This window comes from Dendrobium catenatum, unplaced genomic scaffold (assembly GCF_001605985.2).
Source record: "Dendrobium catenatum unplaced genomic scaffold, ASM160598v2 original_scaffold_71536, whole genome shotgun sequence".
Lineage (NCBI taxonomy): Eukaryota > Viridiplantae > Streptophyta > Magnoliopsida > Asparagales > Orchidaceae > Dendrobium > Dendrobium catenatum.
In genome coordinates, this window is record NW_021389983.1 from 847,474 (window position 1) to 871,904 (window position 24,431).

General features: G+C 34.1%; 1 protein-coding gene across 1 annotated transcript; it reads left to right on the plus strand.

The window, feature by feature from the left end:
- Nucleotides 1–268: 268 nt before the first annotated feature.
- LOC110108956 (transcription termination factor MTERF5, chloroplastic) lies at nt 269–24,144 on the plus strand. Its single transcript, XM_020839824.2, has 7 exons — nt 269–1,115; nt 3,180–3,317; nt 3,440–3,685; nt 11,170–11,280; nt 18,536–18,718; nt 20,779–20,996; nt 23,385–24,144. The coding sequence occupies exons 1-7, from the start codon at nt 522–524 to the stop codon at nt 23,734–23,736; spliced, it is 1,842 nt and encodes a 613-aa protein (XP_020695483.1). The 5' UTR covers nt 269–521; the 3' UTR covers nt 23,737–24,144.
- The last annotated feature ends 287 nt before the right edge of the window (nt 24,145–24,431 follow it).

The following is a 24,431-nucleotide window of genomic DNA, read 5'->3' on the forward strand; positions in this document are numbered from 1 at the left end:
GAAGGAGGCGAACTTTACCGAGATGCTGAACTTTTCGTCCAGTCCCACTGGTTCTACGTGTTCTACTTCATGTGCGCTTGTTTCCGGGACGTCGGCATTCTCCAGGTTATCGGCTTCCTCCGAGACCTGCGAAAATATTATCTACTCATAAAAATCAACATCCTCCTCCAGATCAATCTCCATCTTCGTCGGCATTTTCTCTGCGAAATTTTTGGCTTCTCTACGAAAATTTTGGCTCTAAGCGTTATATATTGCGGTGATTCGCGCGCCTTAAATTCTGAAAAAAAGAAGCGCCAACCTAAATCTCCCGGGTCGGGCTGGAAGACGGGTCGGGTTTACTAGGTTTACGCAAGTCAATTGACTGTTTAACCCTTTCTACATAAGCAACCGAACACATCGTTGTGATCGGATTCCACACACAATAATTTCCCTTAAACCCTAGGTAGGGTTTTGGTTGTTAAACTTCGAAGGCGCGGGGATCAGCATTGTAACGAAATCAATGGGAACTTGACACGAGAGCCATGCAGGCCTGGGCAATACCGGCTGCTTTGCTTGGCTTCTTCGAATCCAGGGTTGCGGGGTGCTGTTCATCGACAAATCCAACGTTTTTCTATCACCATTTGCCCCTGATCTTGCCCCTTTCTCGCCTTTCTCCGATATCGGTTCTACCCAGAAGTAGTTCGCGGTTCCCTAGCGTGCGGGTACAGTTTTCCGCTGGCGAAAATGGCCACATCTCGCAAGAGGAGTCAGGGGGGTCAGCTATGGAGGAAGCGCGGGAGGCTATTATAGATATTCTGCGAGAGTATGGAGCTTCAGAAGAGGACACGAGGATGATTGCTTTGAATTCGCCTCAGTATTTGGATATGATCGTCGGGAATGTTCGCGAGTTGGACGAGCATTCGCTATGGAGTTCGTGGGGTCGGGGTTCCGACGCAGAGGAGGGAGGGGATGATATTGCTTCTCTTAGTTTTAGAGAAAAGGTTCGCTGCATGGCTAAGAGTAAGAGGGATGGTGGATTGTTCCCCTTTCTAGAGAGTCTTGGAATTAGGCATTCCTCGGCCATGCTTATTGCTAGATATCTGGCTTCTGAAAAACTTCCTGATCTCATTGATAAGGTGCGTGTACATTTTACCATACAAGATGATCCACGCTATATATTTGTGATCAATAATACCATTGGATTGGAATATGTACTTCTTTATCATTTGATTTTTTTTTCATAGCTTTCATGAATGTATAGTTATGTGATATTACAGCTTTGTTTAGCAATGCGCTGCTTTTCAAAAACATGCAGACCATAGTTTTGATCTGTGTTGGAAACAATCTTTTAAATTGGTGATTTTGAAATTTCGTGAAGCATATAAAGGGGGAGACTTATTCTTCTATTTGTCACTTTATTATTCTATTTGCCACTGCATAAATATATACATAATGCTAAAGTTCTAGCCAGTGCAATTAGAACTCCAAATACCATCTTCCCATAGAATTTTTATCTTCTTTGTATGTTATGATCAGGGGTTTGAGAGGATTTGTTCAGTAACCACGTCTTCCCTGACTACACATCAAAAGTATTGATGGGTTGATTCTGAAATTGTATTTGTGTGAGGGTCTTTGGGGTTGTGTGTACAGTGAGAGAGATCCACATGCAGGTTCATGGATCGAAAGGATGAAACCTTTTTTTTATTGGTTTAGGATTGAAGGGTGTCTGGGGTAATTTTCTTTTGAGAGAATGGTGGGGTCATAAGGTTATTATTATTTTTTGTTGGGAGGTATTGGCTTGTGGGAGGTAAATTAAAATGAGAGAGGTTAATGAAAACATTAGACTAAGGGGTTGTGGCGGTTTAGAGGATTGGAGTAGTCAGGAGCACGGCAGAGCAGAAAAGATCTGCCAGGTATGTTTTTTTGCCACCTACTCATTTGTTAATACTTAGTATTTTTGTCTGGTTTTTGTTTAGATGTGACATGTGTTTGAGTGGGGAATGGGAATAAATTTGGGTTGGGATGGGGAGTAAGAGTGGCTGGTTGCTTGTATGCTGCTAAAACTTTATTAGTTGGTTTCCTTTCTTGGCTACTTAGGAGGGAGATGGAGATTACATAATGAGAGAAAAGATATTGAAGGTAAGGAGATGGAGGTGATATTTAGAATAATAATAATCACCTCTTCCCCAACTAAACTACCAAAATATTGATGGGTTGATGCTGAATCTCTTGGTTTATATGAGTAGAGAAAGTGAGAGAGAGGTATGAATGTTCATGAATGGAGGGGTATGAGAGGGTTAGTTTCCATTGCTGGAAGCTAGTGGGTGTGTTAGTGGTAGATTGAAATGGGGAAGGTGAAAGAAACTGTTGATTGATCAGATTGAAGGGATGAGGAAAGGGTGTTTAGAGGGTTGGAGCAGTTGGGAACATTGGTTGAGGACAAAAGATTTTTCAAGTATGTTATTGGATGACACCTACTCATATAATTCTTGGTTTCTTTTGCTGTTAAAAATTGCAGTGTTTGTGTGGGTTTGTGGGCTTGGGTTGTAGGGGGTTATGGAGGTGCCATTTTCTTACAATACTTATAATGGAAGATGTCACACCTTCTGTTAAAGGTGGCTAGTTATATGTTCCTTAAAAATGATTGATTGGTTTGCTGGCTTGTTTATTATGCATCAAATGTTTTATCACCAGTCCCATTTTCTGCAATCTTACTTGGAAAAATTCTTTTTTCCCCTCAGTTTGATTTAAACATTTACAAGCATGTTCTTAAGTTTTCCATTTGATTTTTTCTTGTACTTTACTTTTGTTTGTTTTATATTCTTCCATAATCTGTAGGGTTTTTTTGTATGGACAGGTTGTAGATCAGAATCCTATAATAATGTATGGACAGCTATCTTTAATTTAAGATGTTCTATTTTCGTGCTACTCTTGCTTTGCACCATATTGACACATGTCAATGGCTTCTGTGTGCCTTTTTTTATAGATGATTATGAAAATATTTACTTGACCTTTTTAGAGAAAGCAGTCATGTAAACTACTTAAATTTTCTTGATATAATTAAAGGTAAGTAAATGCTCATTCTAAAATGCAGAATTTATTAATTTTTCAGTTAATTTTGATTTTTATTAATTTATCAACTTTTGGTGCTCTATGATTTTGTCTTGATTTTTTTAATTTTCTCTGCGACTATGTAGTAGGTTAAATTTGTGAAAGAAATGTTATTCTCAAGCAGTGAAAGTATTTTGGTCATCGGAAAGAATGCTCGGCGTATGATGATGCATTTATCAATTTTTATAGATGATGATATCCAAGAGACTCTAGCATTTTTTGAAAAAGTAAGTTGCATTGTGCTTAATCAGATATATTAACTTTCTCCATCTACTTGTTTTGCATAGTTATTGTATTGCTTCGTCTATGAATAACTGCTGTATCTAGTTAAAGTCTTTCTTCTGTACAGATGGAGGCTAGACATGGAGGTTTAAGTATGTTGGACCAGGGAGATGCCTATTTTCCACATCTCATTGAATCTTTCCCAAGGCTACTTTTGTTATCTGTTGAATATCATTTGAAACCTTTAGCTGATTTTCTCGTACTTGTTGGAGTCCCCATAGCAAGCATAAGAATTGTACTTCTATTATACCCACCGATCATATTCTATGACATTGAGAATGATATTAAATCAAGTTTGGATGTGTTAAAAAAGGTATGCTGATGTAAAATGTTTTCTTCTCCTTTTGTAATTTTCTTAAACACTTTGTAAACTATTTCTATTAGTAATTTACTTTGCAGTTTACTTTATAGATTGATTTTACATCAATATCTACATGACCTTAATATGGCCTTCAATTCTTTCTTTTATAAGTGCATCTTCTGAACTTTGGGGTCATTTTTGTACCAAATGTTTTATTTTGTAGGTTTGTTAATTTATCACTTCCTGATGTTACAATTCTAATCTAGTGTACGGTAGGCTGATATAATAGTCTGATTAATTATTTTGTACGATGAATAATTCACAGAAAAGTTGTTTTAATTGCTCTAATCTCAACTTCTGCACTGATTCGGGCAACCAAATATTGCTTTTCACTTTCTCCACACAAATTTATAATATGCTAAAGTGAACCTGAGATCTGTAACTGAGCCTGCCCAATTAATATCAATAAAATCCTCAATTTTTCTCTCCAAGTTTTTTTTTTTTTTAAGAGCGATCCTTTTACTGGTCTTTTTCATTTTGAGTAGGATTATTCACAATTTTATTGACCATATTGATTGAAAATCAAATATCAGGCGTGTCAATAAGTCTTTGATTCAACCTTTATCCATTGGAGCACTATCATCTTATGTTCCAGGTTTATCACTTAGTTGCATGTAAGCATCTACCGTTTTGTGTCCCATTATTATTGTTTATTGTAGGATATTAAAGACATGTGTTGTGAGATTGATTTTTTTTTTGTGATCGAGTAACCTCCATAACCAAAAATATTTATGATTTCCCAAGTCTTTAATTTCAAATTCTTTGGCTAAGAGTCCTTTTGAGTATGCTTATTTTCTTAATAAAGTTTCCGGTGAAACAATCAGATATTGTTTAAAATTGCGTAATATGAGGCTCGCCTTGAGGTGCACCTTAGCGTAATTCTAGTGAAAAATGCATCGAGGCTTATGCCTCTTCTTTTACTTTTTATTTTATGAGGCTTGCACCTCAGCTTGGTTGAGGCCCGCCTTGAGGCACGCCACGCCTCATCGATGTGAGGCTTACACTTCACTCTATTTATAAATTTTTTTATTTAAACTTACATAAATCCTACACTAAAGCTCCGAACAAATTAATGCACCCCCAAGTGCAACAACTTCCTCTCGACTGCCTTGACCTTTAGTCCATTTTCTCCATAGTCAACAACGTCGCAGCCGCCGGTGATCACTTGAGGCCCGCACACCACCACCGTCTCTAAAATTTTAGGAGTATTAATCTCATATTTATGTTAGTGAAAAATATTTTTGAAAGAGGAAGATGAATTAAATAAATGAAGAAGCAACTTGGGAGGTATTTGACTCCATAGGATGAGACAAGAGAGTGACCAATTTGTTATAATGATGACTCATAAAAACCCCCTCAGTGATGACTTCTATGTTTTTGTCAACTATTTCATTTTTCTTTATGAATTAAATATGGATGAGTAGGGAACTTAGAAAGAATGAATTTGGAGTTGAACTTGATATTATATGATACTTTTATGTCATTCCTAGATTTAATATTATTTAGCTCATGTAATATTTTGATTTTCATTCTATTTCACGCAATTTATCACTTTACGTCTTATGCAATATTTTATTTCATACGTATGCCAATTTGTTACCTCATAATTTAATAGAAAATTTACATATCATCTTTTAACATATTATTTGAGTATTATATAAAAAATCATTTTTAACATTTATTTTGATTTAACGCAATTTTTTTATTTTTGATACTTACATCTCAAAATACCTTGACGCTTACGCTTGCCTCACGAAAAAAAACGACTCAATATCCAATTGCGCAATTTTAAACCTACAATCAGAACAATTGTTTTACCTCAAAATTGGTCTTTTAAGAAAGAGCATGGCAGGTTAACATTATATGTAACCAAAATGTTTGACCAGTTTGGTAAATTTGGCTAACCAAGCTCGTGAGGATTGCTATAGTTTGTAAGTCATATAAAAACCTTTTAAGATTGCAAACTTTGTTTGCTACGACAAGTATTTGAATTAGGAGGAAATTTCATATAGACTTCTTTAAGATCATCATTAAAGAAGGCACTATTAACTCCTAATTTTCAAAGCGACCGATTAAAGTTAGTCACAGACTCACAAGAGAGAACAGTGAAAATTCATTTGTAACGAGTTGTTCGCTTTCTTAATGGCACATTTGTACTGTCCCAAATTTTATTCTTTTCAAGAGCTTAGATTTACTCAAAGATAGCATTTTTAATTCAAGTTTTTCTCTTAAAGCACACAAGTGCTTCGTGAAACCTGTAAGTGCGCTTGGAAATACATTGAAAGCATTCATGACATCAAATCACTAAAAATAAATTCACTCGCTCGCATGTGCTTTGATAAATACATTGATAATTACATCAAACTCATAAGTTTGAGTTTGGAAAATGACGTGTATGCCAAAAAATGAAAATGAACTTAAATTTGGCTTATCTCAAGAAACATGTAAGCGCAATATTAAGCACACCAATAATCATATAGTGTGCAAGGGCATTATGCAAATGCAATGAGAAATGTGCATATGCTTCATAAAAATACACTAAGAAATGTGCAAGTGTGCAAATGTTTAAGCGCGTCATACAAATGCCTCCATAGGTAAATGGCTTGGCCGGAGCCTTCTACATGGATGGTTTTGCCTCAAAATGACACCATTAAATTTTGATTATGGCATGAGCCCACAAGTTGTCCAATGACTTGAAAACCCTTGAGTTATGAATTATAGGGTACACTTGATATGATATAAAGCTTTATTAGCTAAGATTCACTTAAGTTCATCCCCTTAGGAAGACATTTATCACAGGTCTATAAAGTCCCTTTGAATAAAGCAATCCATGATTGTCGATTTGAATATTTCGGTTTGACTGACTTGATTAAGTCATTTGATTAAGTAGATTATGGTCCATAATAAATTAGGATGATGGAAATATGGAATCTTGATTGGGTTCGTCATCATTTATTCTTTTATTTACTTTAAGTTTATGATGATAAATTTCTCAACCATAAATCAAATTTTCTACCACCATATGTTAAGCACTTAACTTTCAATGATTAGCCTTAATTGAAAGTTTTCTCTTGCCATCGGGAGGAGTAATTAATCATAGAAACTTGTGCCTCTAGGAAACCTTGAAATAGATTGTAAAGTCCTCACACAATGAGGGTGGAATCTCAAGTTTGTGCTTATTTGCTACAATGAAAAATCCAAAACTCTCTTAATGGAATTGAGGTGCAAATTTTCAATAGCTCATAGGCTCAATTTAGAAGAAATTAACAAGCTAAGGAACTTCAGCTCCCTATAAAAGCTGTCTGGTTGTTTTTTAGCTCAAAATGGTAAAATTTCTAATCTTTATGGTTTAAATGCTTTAATTGAATCCCCAAAAACCTAGATAATAGATTTAGGAGTCACTGATTATATGAAAAAGCATATCAACACCTTCAAAACATACAAGCTTTATCCTAGTAATAGAAAACCAGAAGTAGTTGATGGGTTCTTTACTAATGTTGCGGGCCAAGAAAATATTTCTATTTATGCTTCATTTACCATTAATAAATCTTTTTTTCCATTTATAAAATCACCAAAGATCACAATTGTAATGTAATAATTTTAATTAATCATGTGAATTTCAGGAACTAACACGAGGAAGACGATTGAACAAATTAGAGAAAATGATGAGCTATACTTGATGACAATAATGGCACATCTTGCCTGTTTACATTTATTTAAATGAAGCAATACTTGGGTTCATCATTGTCAACAAGCGCATCAATCTTTAAAATCCTAAAATGTGTGTTTCATTATATGTTTATAAATTTTAGCATTGAAAGCTCTCATTTTGGGACATGTGAGATTGCTATATATCATTGAATTCCTTTTTCCAATAGTGAATCTTGATCATCTTTCTCTCGACTATGATATTTTGGGACCCAAAAAAATATCTAATGTTTATGGAGTTAAAGAATTGATAACATTTAATAATGATTACACTTGGATGACATGAGCTAATCATATATAACAAAAATATGATATTAGTCTTATCCTTCTAAGTTTTATCTCTATGATAAAAAATTTATTTGGAGTTAGCATTAAAAAATTAGATAGATAATACTTGAGATTATTTTAATCAAACCTTTTCTCCTTTTCTCATTAAAGAAGGAATTATGCATCAATTCTCTTGCTGTGACACTCTCCAACTAAATGGGCAGCTAAAAGAAAAAATTGACATATCCTTCAAGTTACCAAGCTCTTCTCTTCTAAAATCAAATTCCCAAATGATATGTGGGCGAAGCTATCTTTTCCTTCATATATTTAATTAATAGAATATCCTCTAGAGTGATAAACTTAAAAAATCTCTTAAAATATATTGCCAAGTTTTTTTTCCCATGAAATAACGTTTTTCACAAAAAATTCTCCAAAAATATTTTGCTGTCATACATTCACATCTATAAACAACGAAAGGGTAAATTTGATCCTATAGCTCTTAAGTGTGTTTTTGTAGAGTATTGTTTCACTAAAAAAATGGTATGGTGATATCATCTAACTATAAAAAACTTCACTTCAAAAGATTTTATATTTAATGAAAAAACAAATTTCTTTAATCAAACTTTTCTTTAGCGTGAGAACAATCAAATGAACAAAAAGTTTGGTGAACTTAATTTCTTTTCCCTTAACATTCATGCTACAAAAACATAGAAACAACAACAATCTAATTCTATCACTATACAACTTTTAGGTCTATACAAGTACAAAATCTATCCAAATACTCTACCATTACAACTTTTGTCGGGTAAGTCCCATAACAATGATCAACCCATTGCTACATCCTCATATATATCGCATAACCTAATACATATCATTTTAAAGTTTTTTCCTACACATAAAGCCTTCATTACAAAGACAGTTCATCACTACTAAAATTTCACAGATTTATTTGAGACATTAGAAACAAGAGTTGGATGGGTGCATGACAGAACACATGAATGCCCTGAACCACCAAAAGGAAAAAAAAAATTGTAGGATAAAGTAGATTTCTCATTTAAATATAAAGTTAATGGAATCCTACAAAGGTATCAAGTAAGGTTAGTAGCAAAATGATATACTCAATCATGTATGATAGAGACTACCAAATACTTTATTACTAAAAAATGCTTCTATAATGAATACTCTGGATATTAACTTTATATGATCCATGAAACAATATGATGTGAAAAAAATGCTTTTTTACATGTAGTGTAGAAGTTTATATAAATCTAATACCATCATTCGACAATCCTTTCACTAGAAATCAGGTGTGTAGGTTAAAAAAAGGCACTATATGGTCTTAAACAATCCCTAATGACATGGTTTGAAAGATTGATAAATGCCATGTGTGGAATGAAATATGAACAAAGCCAAGGAGATAATGCACTCTTTATAAAACATTGTAGAAGGAAAAGTGTCAATTCTTATTATGTATGTTGTTACAAGTGATTAGAATGAAGGAAAAAAAAAAACTATTTAGGAAAAATCTCACCACAAAATTTGAAATTAATTAACTCGACGAAGTCAAATACTTCATAGGCATAGAAGTAGCTCCATCTGAGAGAAAATTTCATCTCTTAACAAAAATATGTTATATTATGGATCTTTTGAGAGAAATAAAAGTGAGTGATTGCAAAGCATGTGAAACTCCACTTGAACTAGGTCATCAACTAGACTTTAGATGAAGAAGGAACATATGTTGACATTGGAGAATATCAAAGATTAGTTGAAAACTAATCTACCTATTCCACACCCATCCTAAAATCACTTTTGTAGTAATTCTTACAAGTTATATATAAGTTGCTTATAGAGTTCTCGGATATCTAAAATCAAATTCTTGAGGATGGTTCTTTATAAAAATCAGGATACACGACAGATTGAAGGTTATACTGATGCTAATTATGCAGGATCACCAATGGATAGGAGATCTACTTAGTATATTATACTGTGCTAAGTGTAAATCCTATGACATAGAGAAGCAATAAACAATATGTGATTTTGAGGTAATTGTTTTATCCCAATTCAGATCAGTCATGCATTTTTGTTAAATTATATTAGAAGATTTAAAGATCAAATGAAAAGTATCTTTGAGGATATACGGTGAATTAGTTTGCCATCAACATTTCCCACAATCCGATATAATATGATTGAACCAAATATGTGGAGGTGAATAGGCATTTCATAAAAGAAAAATGAGAAAGTGGGTTAATTTTCATTTTGTATGCTCCAACAGGTAGCCAATTTACCGGTGCATTTACTAAGGATTTTGGAACCTTGCTTTTAAAATATCTTAAGTGAACTAGGAATGGTGGAAGTCTACCATCTAGTTTGAGGAATATTGAAATTACCTAGAATTTGCAGCTATGGTTTGCTAAATATGGAAGTTAATGTGCTATGGATTCATATGCAAATTAGGAAAGTAATGATTTATGTGCTAAACTTGGAAGAAGGAAGGCTACATATTGCTTCCTAGCTGGCAAAATTGGAAGGCTGCAAGTGGCCCGGATGCTTATGTTGAACAAGGAAAGAAGATTACTATTGATTGATCCCTAGATGGAAACAATGGAAGGCTTCAAGGGTAGGCTTGCTACTTGAAATAGCAGTTTTTAAATTTTAAATTATAGTAATCGCATCTTAGAAATCGTAGAGTTTCCAATTATTTTTTGGGCACCTTTGTGCATGAGCACTCAATGGATGAATAAAAAAAATCAAGTTTCCTAGTCACTAATTTTTCTATTTCCAAAATTCTCACCTGATGCACAAAAGAATTGGGTTGCCTGCATTATTTGCTAATATTCTTGTTCACTTCAGAACACTTTTTTAGTCCACTATATCATACTTATTGATGAAATATGTTTTCTTCTAGGCATCTACTCTGTTTCACGCTTCATGGCCAGTGTTGAATACAACACCAATACAACAGTGCGTTGAATGCATTTGATTTTTAGAAATACATTGCTGATAATCTCAATTATAGGGAATATTCCTTGGGCATGAAAATGTCCATGTTCAATGTTGCCGACTTTTTTTTCTTCTAAACAATAATCTTTTTTTCCCTTGGAGAGATTTTGTAGTTATGTTATCTTATGAAAGTTTGTAATTTTACTTTTGAATTGATTTTTGGTTTTGTTTTACTGCGTAATTTTAGAAATTTGTTACCTGCCATGAAAGTGCCACTTTGCATAGGATCAGTCAAGTTTGATGCTGTTGTTTAAAGAGAAAGAAGGGGGAGTAGAAGAGACTTTTTAGTGCTGAGTTCCAACTATATTTTTTCTATTAGCCAACATTGCTATTTTTTTTCTCCTATTCTTTTGTTGCTTAAGTTTCTTTAAGGATTACTTAAGGCAACGTAGTTACTGAAACACAATATGGTGCTATGGATTTTATTAACTTTTTTTTTTTTTCATATTTTTCTGCTCTAGGCTGGTTTTGACAAAGATATTGGCAAAATACTTATCAAATATCCATGGTTTCTTTCATCCAGTGTTCAGAAGAATTATGATAAGATTGTGGAGTTCTTTACTGGAAGAAAGGTATTATGTTAGCCCTTTATGCATAAAAAGGTTTCTATCTGTATTGGAAAATGATGAAAAAATGATCACTTCAAACTAATATATAATTTACAAGTAGATTGTGCTGTACCTCTGGGTTCGTGATTTCATTTTGTTTGTTATCAATTAACGTTTTCATGTAACAAATGCACAGCAAATGAATGGCCATCTTTGTTTGCAAGTTTTCTTGTCCGAATTTGTAATTGATCTTAATAGCATTGTCTGATATAAAACTTGAAATGGGCAGATAAAATCATTGGATGAACTAATGAAGATGTAATGATAGTGTTGGATAAAAAATTAAAAGATTAAATTATTGGCGTGAATATTATTAGTGATAGGGTGATTGTTATTAAGTTAATTACTAATCATGGCATAATAAATGTGATTACTTTGTATGCTTTAGTTGTTTTAGAAGATAGTTTGACAAACTAAATTCAGAGATGAATCTTAGGAAGAGATGATAATTATTGAAGGTGACAAATGGATGTATGTATTCTGGTAGGATTTACTTTGAGTGTGTTCATTGTGGGCATGAAATAAAACATAGAAACTCAATGGAGAAACTATATTTGATTTTAATGTTTCATATGATCTGGAAGTAGCAAATGTATACTTTAAATAAATGGAAAATTTTAAGTTATTTTCAAATGTATGGCTATGAAATCACAAATAGATAAAATTTTATTTATAAAAAGATATCCTTTTGCAATGATTGTAAGGTGCTTTTAGGAAAAAAATTAATACACAACTTGGAGTAATAATTATGAATGGATATTTTATGAATATAATAAAAACAATAATCACACTATTATAAGATAATAGAATTTAAAGTTTCAGAAGTTATTCTTTCGTGATAGATTGTTATGAGAGCCAGATTGTAATTCTAATTCTATCATGAGCCAACCTTTATTGGGATAAGGTGGCTAATTCTATTAAAAGGTTGTTGTAGAATCAATCGAAAAGTTTATAAATGGATTGTACATAAGAATTTTTTCGTAGTGTGTGCCAGCATAAAAAGCTATCAGGAAAAACATGTGCTATTGAGGAGTAAGAAACTATGAATACCATTGAGACTTGTAATGAATACAAGGAAGCTATAAATTTTACAGTGAGGGTAGTAAGCAAAGCTATCTTGAAAAGGTCTTAATTTAAAATAGAGATATCAATGAAATATGGAATTGCTATTTTGAGAAAAATATTTTAGTAATTTTATGGATGTAAGTTTATTGGAAGTCCATAATGTATAGAAGAATATGGGGTATATTATTGATTGATGTAAAATGTGAAGTACATTTAGCTCTGTAGAATATTAATGGCAATGCTTTAGGTTAAATGAGATATGTATTAATGTTTGGAAAATTTTAGGTGATAATGGAAATCTTGTTTCAGTGCACAAAATTGCATTCCATAAATTTTGGACATAGGATCATAGTTTAGGAAATAGAGGATTCAATGGCATTGTGAATTATTGGTTCTCTCTATTATGGTGATTCAACTTGTCCTTGTTACAATAGATCAACCGGTTTTGGGTACTTCTGGCTACATCATATTAACCATAGAAGGTAGGGAAAACAACCACCTGTAATATCAACAACCCATTGAACCAATTGTTAGAATTGAATCAAACCAAGAAAATAACCAAATCAGGGAATCGAACCAACACTAACATTAGAGAACACAACTTGTTTTTATAAGGACTATGGTCATAGGCATTTTTATGCCAAAATAAATTAATGTAGATTCAAAATTATGAAATAAAAATAATAAGTAAATTTAAGTTGAAGCATTGCTTGGATCATAAAATTCTTGTGTTAATGCATACAATTTATGTTTTCCCAAATATAGGCTTTCAAATTTCCATAACGCTAAACCTTTGTTCATGTCCTGACTTCTTTGAACAACAATCAACTATATTGGCATCTTTTAGGGGTTTCCATCAAATATGAATTTTGAAAATCAGCTTGAAAGGATATGTTCTTTGTCATGTTGCCAATCTGATCTATTTAGGATATATGAAAGAAAGCAACTCATTCTATTAATCAGGCTCATTGGATGATGTTGTAAAGGCTCTATCATTGGTAGATTGGGTCGCGACCCACAATGATAGTACCACAAATGATAATGAAAGTTGTGAAATACTTCATCACTTCTAGTAGATTGGTGGTTAGCATATGGCTAGAGAGCTTCACACTTACAATTTCTGTGATTAAAGTCCTTAGCCTATGTAGTTTGTCTGAATGTGAAGACAATTACAGTATATTTGAACCTGTAAGTATAAAATAAAATTATATATTGGTTTTATCATTAAAATTTTAATTTAGTGATTTTAATGATTTTCAATAGTAGCTCATAGCAAAAAAATCGAATAGATTATGGTTGACTCAAATATTTTATTTATATGAAATATGATAGGGCATTGATTCACAGATGCAACTATTATGGCATGATTGACTCTCTCTCTTTGAATGATACAAGTGATGCAAATGAGTGGTTAACAGGAAAAATAGATGATGAGTTAGATGGATATAATGAGTTAGTTATTGGAGAGGAAGATTTGACATACAATACTTTTGTAAAAGCCAGCGGTGTTTATGAAGAAAGCTATAATATTTGAGATGATCTAAAGGCAAGAGAAGTAGTCTTCATGTAGGCATAATATTATTGCAATTTCAAAAAAAAAATTGTTTCAATTGAACTTGAAAATGATGAGGCTAATGAAGAATATTATGATTTAGGAGATGCTGCTGATGAAGGAAATCAGACTTTTTTTTTTTTTTACTTATGATAATAATGACGATTCTAAAAAATATTAGTTTAAATTCTGACAAAAATATTAGACTTGGAAAAATGATTGTAATAGTTGAATTTTAAGTGGTTGGGATGTTAACCCTTTAAACTTAAGCTTCACTTTTGTTGCTTTTAGTATCATGATGATTTATCTTTCAATTTTATAGTCTTTCATTTTTATCAATATTTATTTCACTCCCAGTTGGTTGACGACCTGAGTGGAAATGAAATTGTGGGTAGCCCCACTATCAATTAGCACCACCACCTCACGGCCAGCTATCTCTCCTTTCACTTTCATAGTGTGACTCGGAGTGAATCCCGCTACAGAGTTCAGAGAGACTTCTGCCACATTCAGGTGCAACTTTTCCTCCGCTTCAGATCTGCTCTCACCTCCCTCCTCGTCTTCCTTGTCTTCACTGACAAGGAGAACCTGAAGAGTTCGGTCCTTGCACCTATGCCCCGGCATGTACTTCTCATCACATCTGAAGCACAACCCCTTTGCCCTCTTCTCCTGCATCTCCTCTGTCAGCCTCTTGAAATTTTTCCCACTCCCTCCTCCTACTGGCTTCTCCCGGTTGGTCTCATTAATGTTGCTTGATGCAGGCCCCTTGGGTGCTAGAAGAGTGGTCGTCGTTCTGTAAGAGCCTCCTGAATGGTTTCCCTGATTCCCTCTTTCAGACTTCTTCTGGTCCTCCACCAACTGGGCCAACTCCATGGCTCCAACACTCTGACTGCTGTTCTTATTTCTGGTTTCAGCCCCTTCATGAAATTCCCTTCCAGGGCTGACTCCGAGATATGATCCAGCCTACTAGCCAGATACTCAAACCTGTCCCGGTAATCTGCCACTATGCCTTCCTGGGTAAGGCCAAAGAATTGCTCATAGAAGTCTCATTCCCCATCGGCTCGGAAACGCTCTAGTAAGCATTCTTTGAACTCTCGCCAACTCCGGATGGGCTCCCGTCTGTCATGCCATTGATACCAGGCTAAGGCTTTCCCCTCCAAGCACATTCCCGCCGCTGTCAATTTCTCTTCCTCTGTCAATCCATTGACAGCAAAATATCGCTCCACCTTGTAGATCCAGCCATGGCCATCTTCCCCCTCGAAAACGGGCATCTTCAATTTCCTCACCTTGGGATCTCCCCGGTATCTTCCATAGCCTCCCATTCCTCTCAGAGGAGGCGCTCCCCAATTGTCCCGATCATCCCTCCGACGACTATACTCGAACCCCTCTTCATACTCTCCTCTCCTCCCTTCAACATCATCACCTCGACGCTGAATACCTCCAAATTCAGCACCTCGACGATGACGTTCCTCCCTTCTTCCTTCAAAATCTCCCCCTCGACGCTGAATTCTTTCGAATTCAGCACCTCGGCGATTAGATCACTCTCTCCTCCCACCAAAATCAGCCCACATTCTGTCATATCCCATGCTCATCTCTTCCCTCGAAAGAGGCTCTAGAGGAGGCATGTCGTTCTCTTCCTCTAGGATCTCCACCTCCGAATTTCTTCTCCTCCGCAGGGGGTTCAGATTTCCTCCCATGCCATGACCGTCGGTGGTCTCTCTTACTTCCGATGTCGCCGGATTGGTTTTCATCTCAAGCAGTTTCTTCATCATTTCCTCCATTGCAGTGAACTTCCCCTCCAACCTTTCATTGTTGGAGGTGAGTTGGTTTTGAAAGTTGAAGAATCTTTCCTCCAAATCGGCTTTCAATTGGCCTACTTCGCCTTCCAAGACGTCAACCTTCTTTCCGGCCATCTTTCTTCCTCAACGGATCTTCAAAAAAATCACTTCCGGGAGCCAAAAGCTCGCTGAAAAATCAGGATTTCAGCTGCCTAAGGTCCCCAAATCGATGCTCTGATACCAATTTGATAGGTAACACTTGATTTCAAGTATTTTCCTAACCACTTTAGAAGCAATAATCAATGACAGCCTGCTGTCCACAGCAGAAATCAGCCCCAAAATAGTGGAAAAATAGCAAATCGGAGAGAAAACAGTGGAGAAAAGACTTGTATTTTACTAATAGATGCAACATAATAGAAAAGATACAATTGATCCTCAATTTGAGAGGAGGATCGATCTCTCCCAAATCTCTAGACGCTGCTAGAGCCCAAAGAAACCTAAATCTAAGAGATATCAAATTTCAGCCAAATTCAAGATCCTCAAAATCCTAGGAAAATCAACTATTTAATGCATACAAATCAAAAGGAAATCCCTAAACAGTCCCTACATTCAAAATTTCCTCTCAAAACCCTCAAAAACGCTTCCTAAAACGCTCCCGCAAGCCGAGCGGCTCGCGCGGCCTCCGCCCAGGAGGAAGATTTCCTCCGTTTCGTGTCTCGGCCGGTCCCGCGTGGACCGGCTTTGGACCGGTCTAACAAATTTCCGTGATTAAAGTCCTTAGCCTATGTAGTTTGTCTGAATGTGAAGACAATTAGAGTATATTTGAACCTGTAAGTATAAAATAAAATTATATATTGGTTTTATCATTAAAATTTTAATTTAGTGATTTTAATGATTTTCAATAGTAGCTCATAGCAAAAAAATCGAATGGATTATGGTTGACTCAAATATTTTGTTTATATGAAAATATGATAGGGCATTGATTCACAGATGCAACTATTATGGCATGATTGACTCTCTCTCTTTGAATGATACAAGTGATGCAAATGAGTGGTTAACAGGAAAAATAGATGATGAGTTAGATGGATATAATGAGTTAGTTATTGGCGAGGAAGATTTGACATACAATACTTTTGTAAAAGCCAGCGGTGCTAATGAAGAAAGCTATAATATTTGAGATGATCTAAAGGCAAGAGAAGTAGTCTTCATGTAGGCATAATATTATTGCAATTTAAAAAAAAAAATTGTTTCAATTGAACTTGAAAATGATGAGGCTAATGAAGAATATTATGATTTAGGAGATGCTGCTGATGAAGGAAATCAGACTTTTTTTTTTTTTTACTTATGATAATAATGACGATTCTAAAAAATATTAGTTTAAATTCTGACAAAAATATTAGACTTGGAAAAATGATTGTAATAGTTGAATTTTAAGTGGTTGGGATGTTAACCCTTTAAACTTAAGCTTCACTTTTGTTGCTTTTAGTATCATGATGATTTTTATCTTTCAATTTTATAGTCTTTCATTTTTATCAATATTTCTATTCACAATTTTTTAATATTTTTGCATCAAGTTTAAAATGGCACACGCCTCATTCTACACTACACACTTCAGTTCCATGAGGATCTTTGCTCTATCATGTGTATTTGCCGTTGTTAAGCATGTGCATGCTAGTAAAAATCCCTTTGATTTTATATCAAGAAGTCTTTTATAGAAATTATTTTGGTGCTAAAATAATTAATGAAAAGTGCAGCAAGCAAAGAAATGATCATCATAAGTTTTTTTATTGATTTTAAGATGGCTTATGATTAAGCATTATTGACATTTGATTTGGTGCATTTTAAGAAATAAAAGGTGCCAAAATTTTATTGAATTTATTACAAAGATATATACGATGGGGATAATGATTACTATTAAAAGTATTTTTAAAGTGATCAAAGAGTTTTAATCGCAATGGAATTACACTAAGGATCTACATTAAGTTTGTATATATTTGTATTTTTTTCTTGGAGATTAAAAAATATATTCAACAAAAAAATATCTAAATGTATGGTTATTGTAGATATAATTTTAAACAATGAATTTTTAATTGAAGTTGAAAGTTCGAATAATTGATAGTATGTTGAAAAGATAAAGGTCTTATGATTAATAATTCAAAGACTAGGTATGGGATATGCAACTATTGTGGGTGCTTATTAATAGTTATTAGAGAGTACTGTAAGAAGATAAAGTGTACTTAAGTGTGATCAGTTTGCTCATCTTGGATAATTTTAAAGCTTGTTTTTTTGCTATAATATGTGACCAGCTAGACTTCAATTGATTAGTCATTATTTTGCTCTTGGGCATTTACAAATTTGAACACTGCCGTTGCCAGGTCCCAAGTCCTGGATGAGAAAAGTGGAGAGTTGCGTTAGGTACTCGACAACCGGCATAAAACTTGTCGAACAATAATAACATGAATCCTTTAAGAAATTGTGTTAATGCTAGGGCGTCCCCTAGAAGCGGCGCGCTGTATGGCCTGAATACTTAATTCTCCTATTTAAATATACTCTTACTTTTGCAAAGTATCAAAACAGTTAAATAAAGTGAATTTTAATTCTAAACATCATCCTTTGCAGGGTAGAAAGAATGTGGCTGAATTCTTCGACTTCATTATGTTTTTATCTTGTTTGGTATTTCTCAGTATTGAAAAAATAATATTTTTTAATGATGAAAAAGTCTCTGATTGCAGCCTGAAGAGTGTTGTGATCCTATGACCTACCTTTTCATGGATGGATAATCTCTTCTAACACTTTTTTATGCTTCCAATTCAATGTTTCGTTTCAGGTTCCTAAAGCCAGTGTTGATCTTGCAATTAGAAGTTGGCCCCATATATTAGGATGTTCAACTCACAAAATGAACTCTATTGTCGTGCAATTTGGTCAACTAGGTGTTTATGCTAGGCGGCTGGTTCCAGTTATTACTTCAAGCCCACAATTGTTATTAAGAAAACCTGATGAGTTTCTTCAGGTTTGTGTTTAGTACCCCCTTTCTATGGGCTTGTCATTCCTTTTTCAGTTAATGTCCATGCTGAACTTCTTGTTAACTGCCTATTTAAGCAAACATAACTTTTTTACTTCTCTCGACCTTTTTCAGAATTATGTAGGTTTATTCATTACAGAATTTTGTACAAACAGGTTTATGTGATGGCGTTTGTTTAATTCTTACCAGATACCCTGAAAAAAGAACATGCTTCTGAACTGCTTTAATGGTCAACGTATGTTTGTATCTGACCTGATCGTAGTAGTCATTTGGTTATTATGAAGAAACATGCAGTTTAATTTTTGCATGCTATATATTGCATCATGTTATTTTATAAACTCTTTTGGAGCCTTTAGGATCCATTAAAAATTTCTCTTTCATAAATGGTAAAGCTGTTGTAAATGAAAGAAAGTATGGCGGTGAAGGGAATTGTATCATAACAAGTTTATTTGAATTACTACTCCAAATCCTTTAACACTGCACAAAGAAAACCAACCTGTTGATCCACTTTATCTTAACATCAGAAATCTTTGTATTACTTTTTATAGTCTTTAAAGAACTTTTCTAGTTATCAATCTATTTTGTTAGATACTAAGGGTGTGCAACCTACTTGAATAACCAAGCCGTTTAATTTGGGTCATTTCTTTTAAGTAATGGATTGCATCCTAGTCCTAAAATACACAGAAACGATATGATAGGTCCATCCTGTAATCGTTTGGAACCAAAATTTAAAGGTTTATGAATTTTTATATGAAAAATTGACTAGATGAATCAAAAACCATTATATATCCTTGATAAAATTTACTATGAATATGCAAGTTTTATATGGTTTAAGGTGATATTTGTATCTTTTTTTGTACGGTTGATGCGGATCAAGCACAAAATAAAATCTATAATTATATAGTGCAACCTGATTTTGTTGAGTTTAATGATTCATTGTTGTGGATATTTAATTATGAACTTTTGATTATATTTGACGAGGCTGTAAAATATGAGTGGAGCTATCTCCTCTGAATGATCTTAATTTCATGTCCACAAGATGGTAGCCACAAGATGACAAGTTGGCGTTATGGCTCGAACATGTAGAGGCAATGAGATGGTCGGTGATGATGACCCTGATAAGATGTCGGCACAACAAATCCTTGGTGGCAATTGCACATCCAACTTGGAGAAGATAGAATGGGGTTAGGTGGCTTTAGTAATGCAATTAGTCATCCATGGCATAACTTTTTCTTATATATAGCTTTTTGCAAAGACCTCTACCATTAATTTCATTTTTGGCGCAAAGCCCAACTGAAAGCAATCAAAAGCACTACCCCAAATTCATGCAAGGATAGTGTGCTAGGAGAGAAGAAAAGGAGAAGAGGGGACTGTGGTGGAGGGGTTTTCAACTTTAAATTGCAATCTCTATTTGGCTTATAAAGCAATTTCTTCCATTAGCCCTGCTTGCATTGTGAAAACTAGTTTATGAACTTGTTCATGTGTGTAATCTTTTTGCCTTTTCTGGTTTTAGCCTGTGAATATGATGGGTGCCATTCACTTGTTCAGGACAACTCTATGAGGTGTGATAATTTGCTTTGTATCTCTTTGAACTTCTCTGAACTCAAGTCAATGAGCTGCTGTAGACATCTGCATGTCGTAAGTTTGTTTTCTTGTGATAATAGTCCAAAGAAGTTACATATTTTTCCAATTAAATACATTGTACTTTTGATGCTAATAGCATAGGTCTTGGAAATCTTCATTATTTATATGCTGAAATTTGCTAGAATCTCAATTTTTACCTAACTATTTTTGCAATGCTTGAGTTTTGTTTCATGTAACTTCCATTTTTTTTTTGGAAGAGAGAAGTCATAATGGGTCATTGAAATGTAAGTAAAGCATCTCAAGTTCTGCTGATTAGTCTTTTCACATGCAAATTTGAATCTAGCAATTGTTTCTTGGGTATTTATTATCGTGATTGCTGCAGCTGTTTTGGTTCTTTTTCATTTCGTATTTATCATAGACTGCTAGAATTTGCACTGAAGTTTTAAGATATTTTGTTCATGCAGGTAGTTTCTTTTCTGAAACACTTCGGCTTTGATGCCATAACCATAGGCAGAATTTTAAGTCGTTGCCCGGAGATATTTGCTGCTAGTGTAGATGATACTTTGCAGAGGAAAGTCAACATTCTAACTGATTTTGGCATTTCTAGAAATTATCTTCCTCGTGTTATCAGAAAATACCCCGAACTTCTTCTGTTGGATGTAAATACCACCTTACTTCCAAGGTAGAATATCCAAACTGTATAGATTTTTGTTATTGAACATCAAAGCTCATATATATATAGGATGAAAGCTTAAAGTTTAAATTGCTAAGATGAATATCTTGCCTTACCATAAGATGAATATCTTGCCATATTTTCCAGAGAATGTTGAGTACAGTTATATGCCTCTTTTAAGAGCACAACAACTCTTCAATTTTACACAAGACGTGAGAGTATTTGAGTTTAGCAAGTCCAAGTAGGATCCATGACAAGCTTTGGGAGGTGGAGTGATTTCACTTCTTTTTAGATTCTTCCATTTAGAGAGTAAAATCAAAGTTTATAGGGATGCTGAGGGGTCGAATGAATAAATTTCATTGATCTCGTTGTCATTAGGTCTAGGAAGGTTGGTAGTATTAGTGGTTTGGGCAATTTTAGAGGGAAAATTATTAAAATTTCTTTCCTTTTTTTATCTCCCCCCTGAATGGAAATTTTTTTTAAAAGAAGTTGATATTCTTGGATACAAATATTTTCATTATTTAGGAAAATAACTTTTGTACCTCTTTTAATTTGCCCCAACCTTGAGAAAGTTGTATTTGAAGAATTTAGGGTCAAGTTTATTCATGTTAGGCTCATGATTATGGACTAATGAAGTACATCCAAAAATCTTAAGAGGTACATGTAAAATAGTATGTGTTTGGAAAGCATTTGGAAAACAAGTCCATAAGAGTTTTGAACTAAAGTACATTACTAGGAAGATGATGTATAACTTATTAACTGGTGATAAAGGCATCATCTCAACAATATTTAAGAGTATTAGTGGTAAACATAATGGATCTAGTCATATTTAAGAGATTCTATTTTTCCATTCAGTTATACCAATTTGTTGAGAAAAATATGGTTAATATATTTTGTACCTCTATCAGAGTAAAGAATTTGGGTTTAATTGAAATATTTGGTTTTAATGCTTTTTAAAGTTTGTTCAATATTAGACTTATCTTTTGAAGAGTATAACTAATGTATGTTAAGTATGACCATTAATAAAAGTGATTAACCATCACTTCGAGTTACAATTTGGGATTTGGATGGGCCCCATATATTATAATACACACGAGTTAACATTTAGGATTTGGCCATTAATTCATCCCCTTTATTTTGTTCCATGCTTCTGATGGCAAAAGCAGATTATTCAATTATGATTGTATTCTTGTTACCTTCAAGTAGTATTATTCATTTTCTTTCATTCTTCAAACTTGAATAAACACATCAACCTTAGAAAGTGGATGAATCATAAGGATTTTACCGCAAACTTGATCAAGATCCTTATTGAGACCTACAAAAAAATTATAAAAAAATTGTTCTTCCAATAAATTTGATGCATTATTTTACACTCACTACACTAATTTGTTTGGTTTGAAGATGTTTAATGCTTGCCAAATCTTAGTGAGTGAGATGAAGTATTCAGTATCACTAATGTTTACTTGTTTGATGTCATGGGAATTATCATGTAATTCACACAATTGAGCAAAATTTTCAGGTCAGAGTATGCCATATTGACTTTTTCACACATAGCTTTTGTAGTATTGTAGACTAAGGTTTTGTTTGGGACGGCTTTCTTATCGATTCTTAAAGATGCTTTCTAGTACAAAAATTTTAATTTTTGTACTAGAAATCAATTTTAAGAAGCGGTAAGAAAGCCGTCCCAAATGAAGCCTAAGTATAGGGATCCAATCTGTTCTTTCATGGAATTGATTAGCCAGGACATTACTATGGCATTTTGTTGGTATCCCATGATGGAAATGAATAGTTACATATTTTAGGTTAATTGTTGGCACCATTTAGGTACTCTATTTTTCCTCTTTCTTGGATCACTATTTGGACCTAACAAGATCATTGGAAGTTCTTTCCATTTAATAGGTCGGGTTTGGCACTATTCGGGTCAATCTGAATCCGACCTATTTTTGCAAACGGGTCGGTTTTCCGGACCCGAACCTAACCCGCTTCGGGTCCGGGTCAACCCGACATGACACGAATGACCCTGTGGCAACAAAAAATTACTAGTTTCGGGTTAAAAAACGGGTCAATCTCTGCTTTTAGGGTAAAGCACGGGTCAATTTCGGGTTGTTGGGTCAAAAATGGGTTTTCGGGTAAAACCGTGTCAATTTCGGGTCAAAGGGTCAACCCGAACCGACCCAATTTTTGAAACGGGTCTAATTGTTGAACCCGAACCGACCCGTTTTGGGTTCAGGTTGATCCTAACCCGAAATTTTTGGGTCGGGTTCGAGTCGGGTGTTCGGGTCGTGTCAAATATTGACACCCCTAGGTTTCATACATTTTTATCTTTATATATTTTTGCTGGCATTAATAACTGGGAATTTTCCAACACTACATGCATTTTAAATAGTTAACCTGCAGGATGAGATATCTGATGGATATTGGGCTGTCAAAGAAAGAGGTTTCCTCTATGATCTCCAGATTTTCTCCTCTACTGGGATACAGTATTGAAGCAGTTTTCAAACCAAAACTTGAATTCCTGCTGACAAATATGCAGAAGCCTCTGAAGGAGATAGTGGAATATCCTCGGTACTTCAGCTATAGTCTGGACAAAAAAATAAAACCAAGATTCTGGGTGCTTAAGAGCAGAAACATCACCTGCAGCTTGAAAGATATGCTTGGCAAGAACAATGAAGAATTTGCTGCAGAGTACATGGGAATTGGAAGATTATTAGTCCCACCTGCACCTATTCCACCTGAAGACAATCAATAGGGAAAAAAATTACTACTAGATAGCTCATCTTCCTGCTGGATTGGATAAATAAAAAGGTTTTTGCCATTGTTACATATGGAGTTTTGTTTCTTGCCTTGCAATCGATAACAAGATCATCAAGAAGTGTGAAGCTTAAATTTAGGCAATATTGTAAGAGTTGAGAGGATTCTAAGGCTTCGTTTGCGATGGTTTCTTACTCTTTTTTTTTTAAATAACTTTTTAGTTCAAAAATTTTTAGTACTTGAAAGCTGCTTTAGAAATCAATGAGAAAGTTGTCTCAAACGAAGCGAAAGTGCCCGCATAGCATGGTTTTAAATGTATTAATTGTGAAACTTCAGAAAAAAATATTATAAAATTTTGAATGTATCAATATGATAAAAACATTACTGCTTGATCTGTCATATATATATGATATTGTAGGTCTTTGTACAATTTGAGTTATTTTCTTCCTGCACATTAACTGATATAGTACATAGTCTGAGATTTCTTCATTGCTGCTCTGAGATTTCTTCATTGCTACTGCATGGATTATAGTTCCATATTATTGTTTTTACATGTTTGAAGTACACGTAAATAAATAATGTAAATAAGAATTTAAAGAATAAGTAATGTGGATTAGCACTCGCAAATTACTCCATTTTAAAGTTTTAATAGAATTTGTTCTGTATCTTTAGTATTGTTGCGTCCAGGAGTAT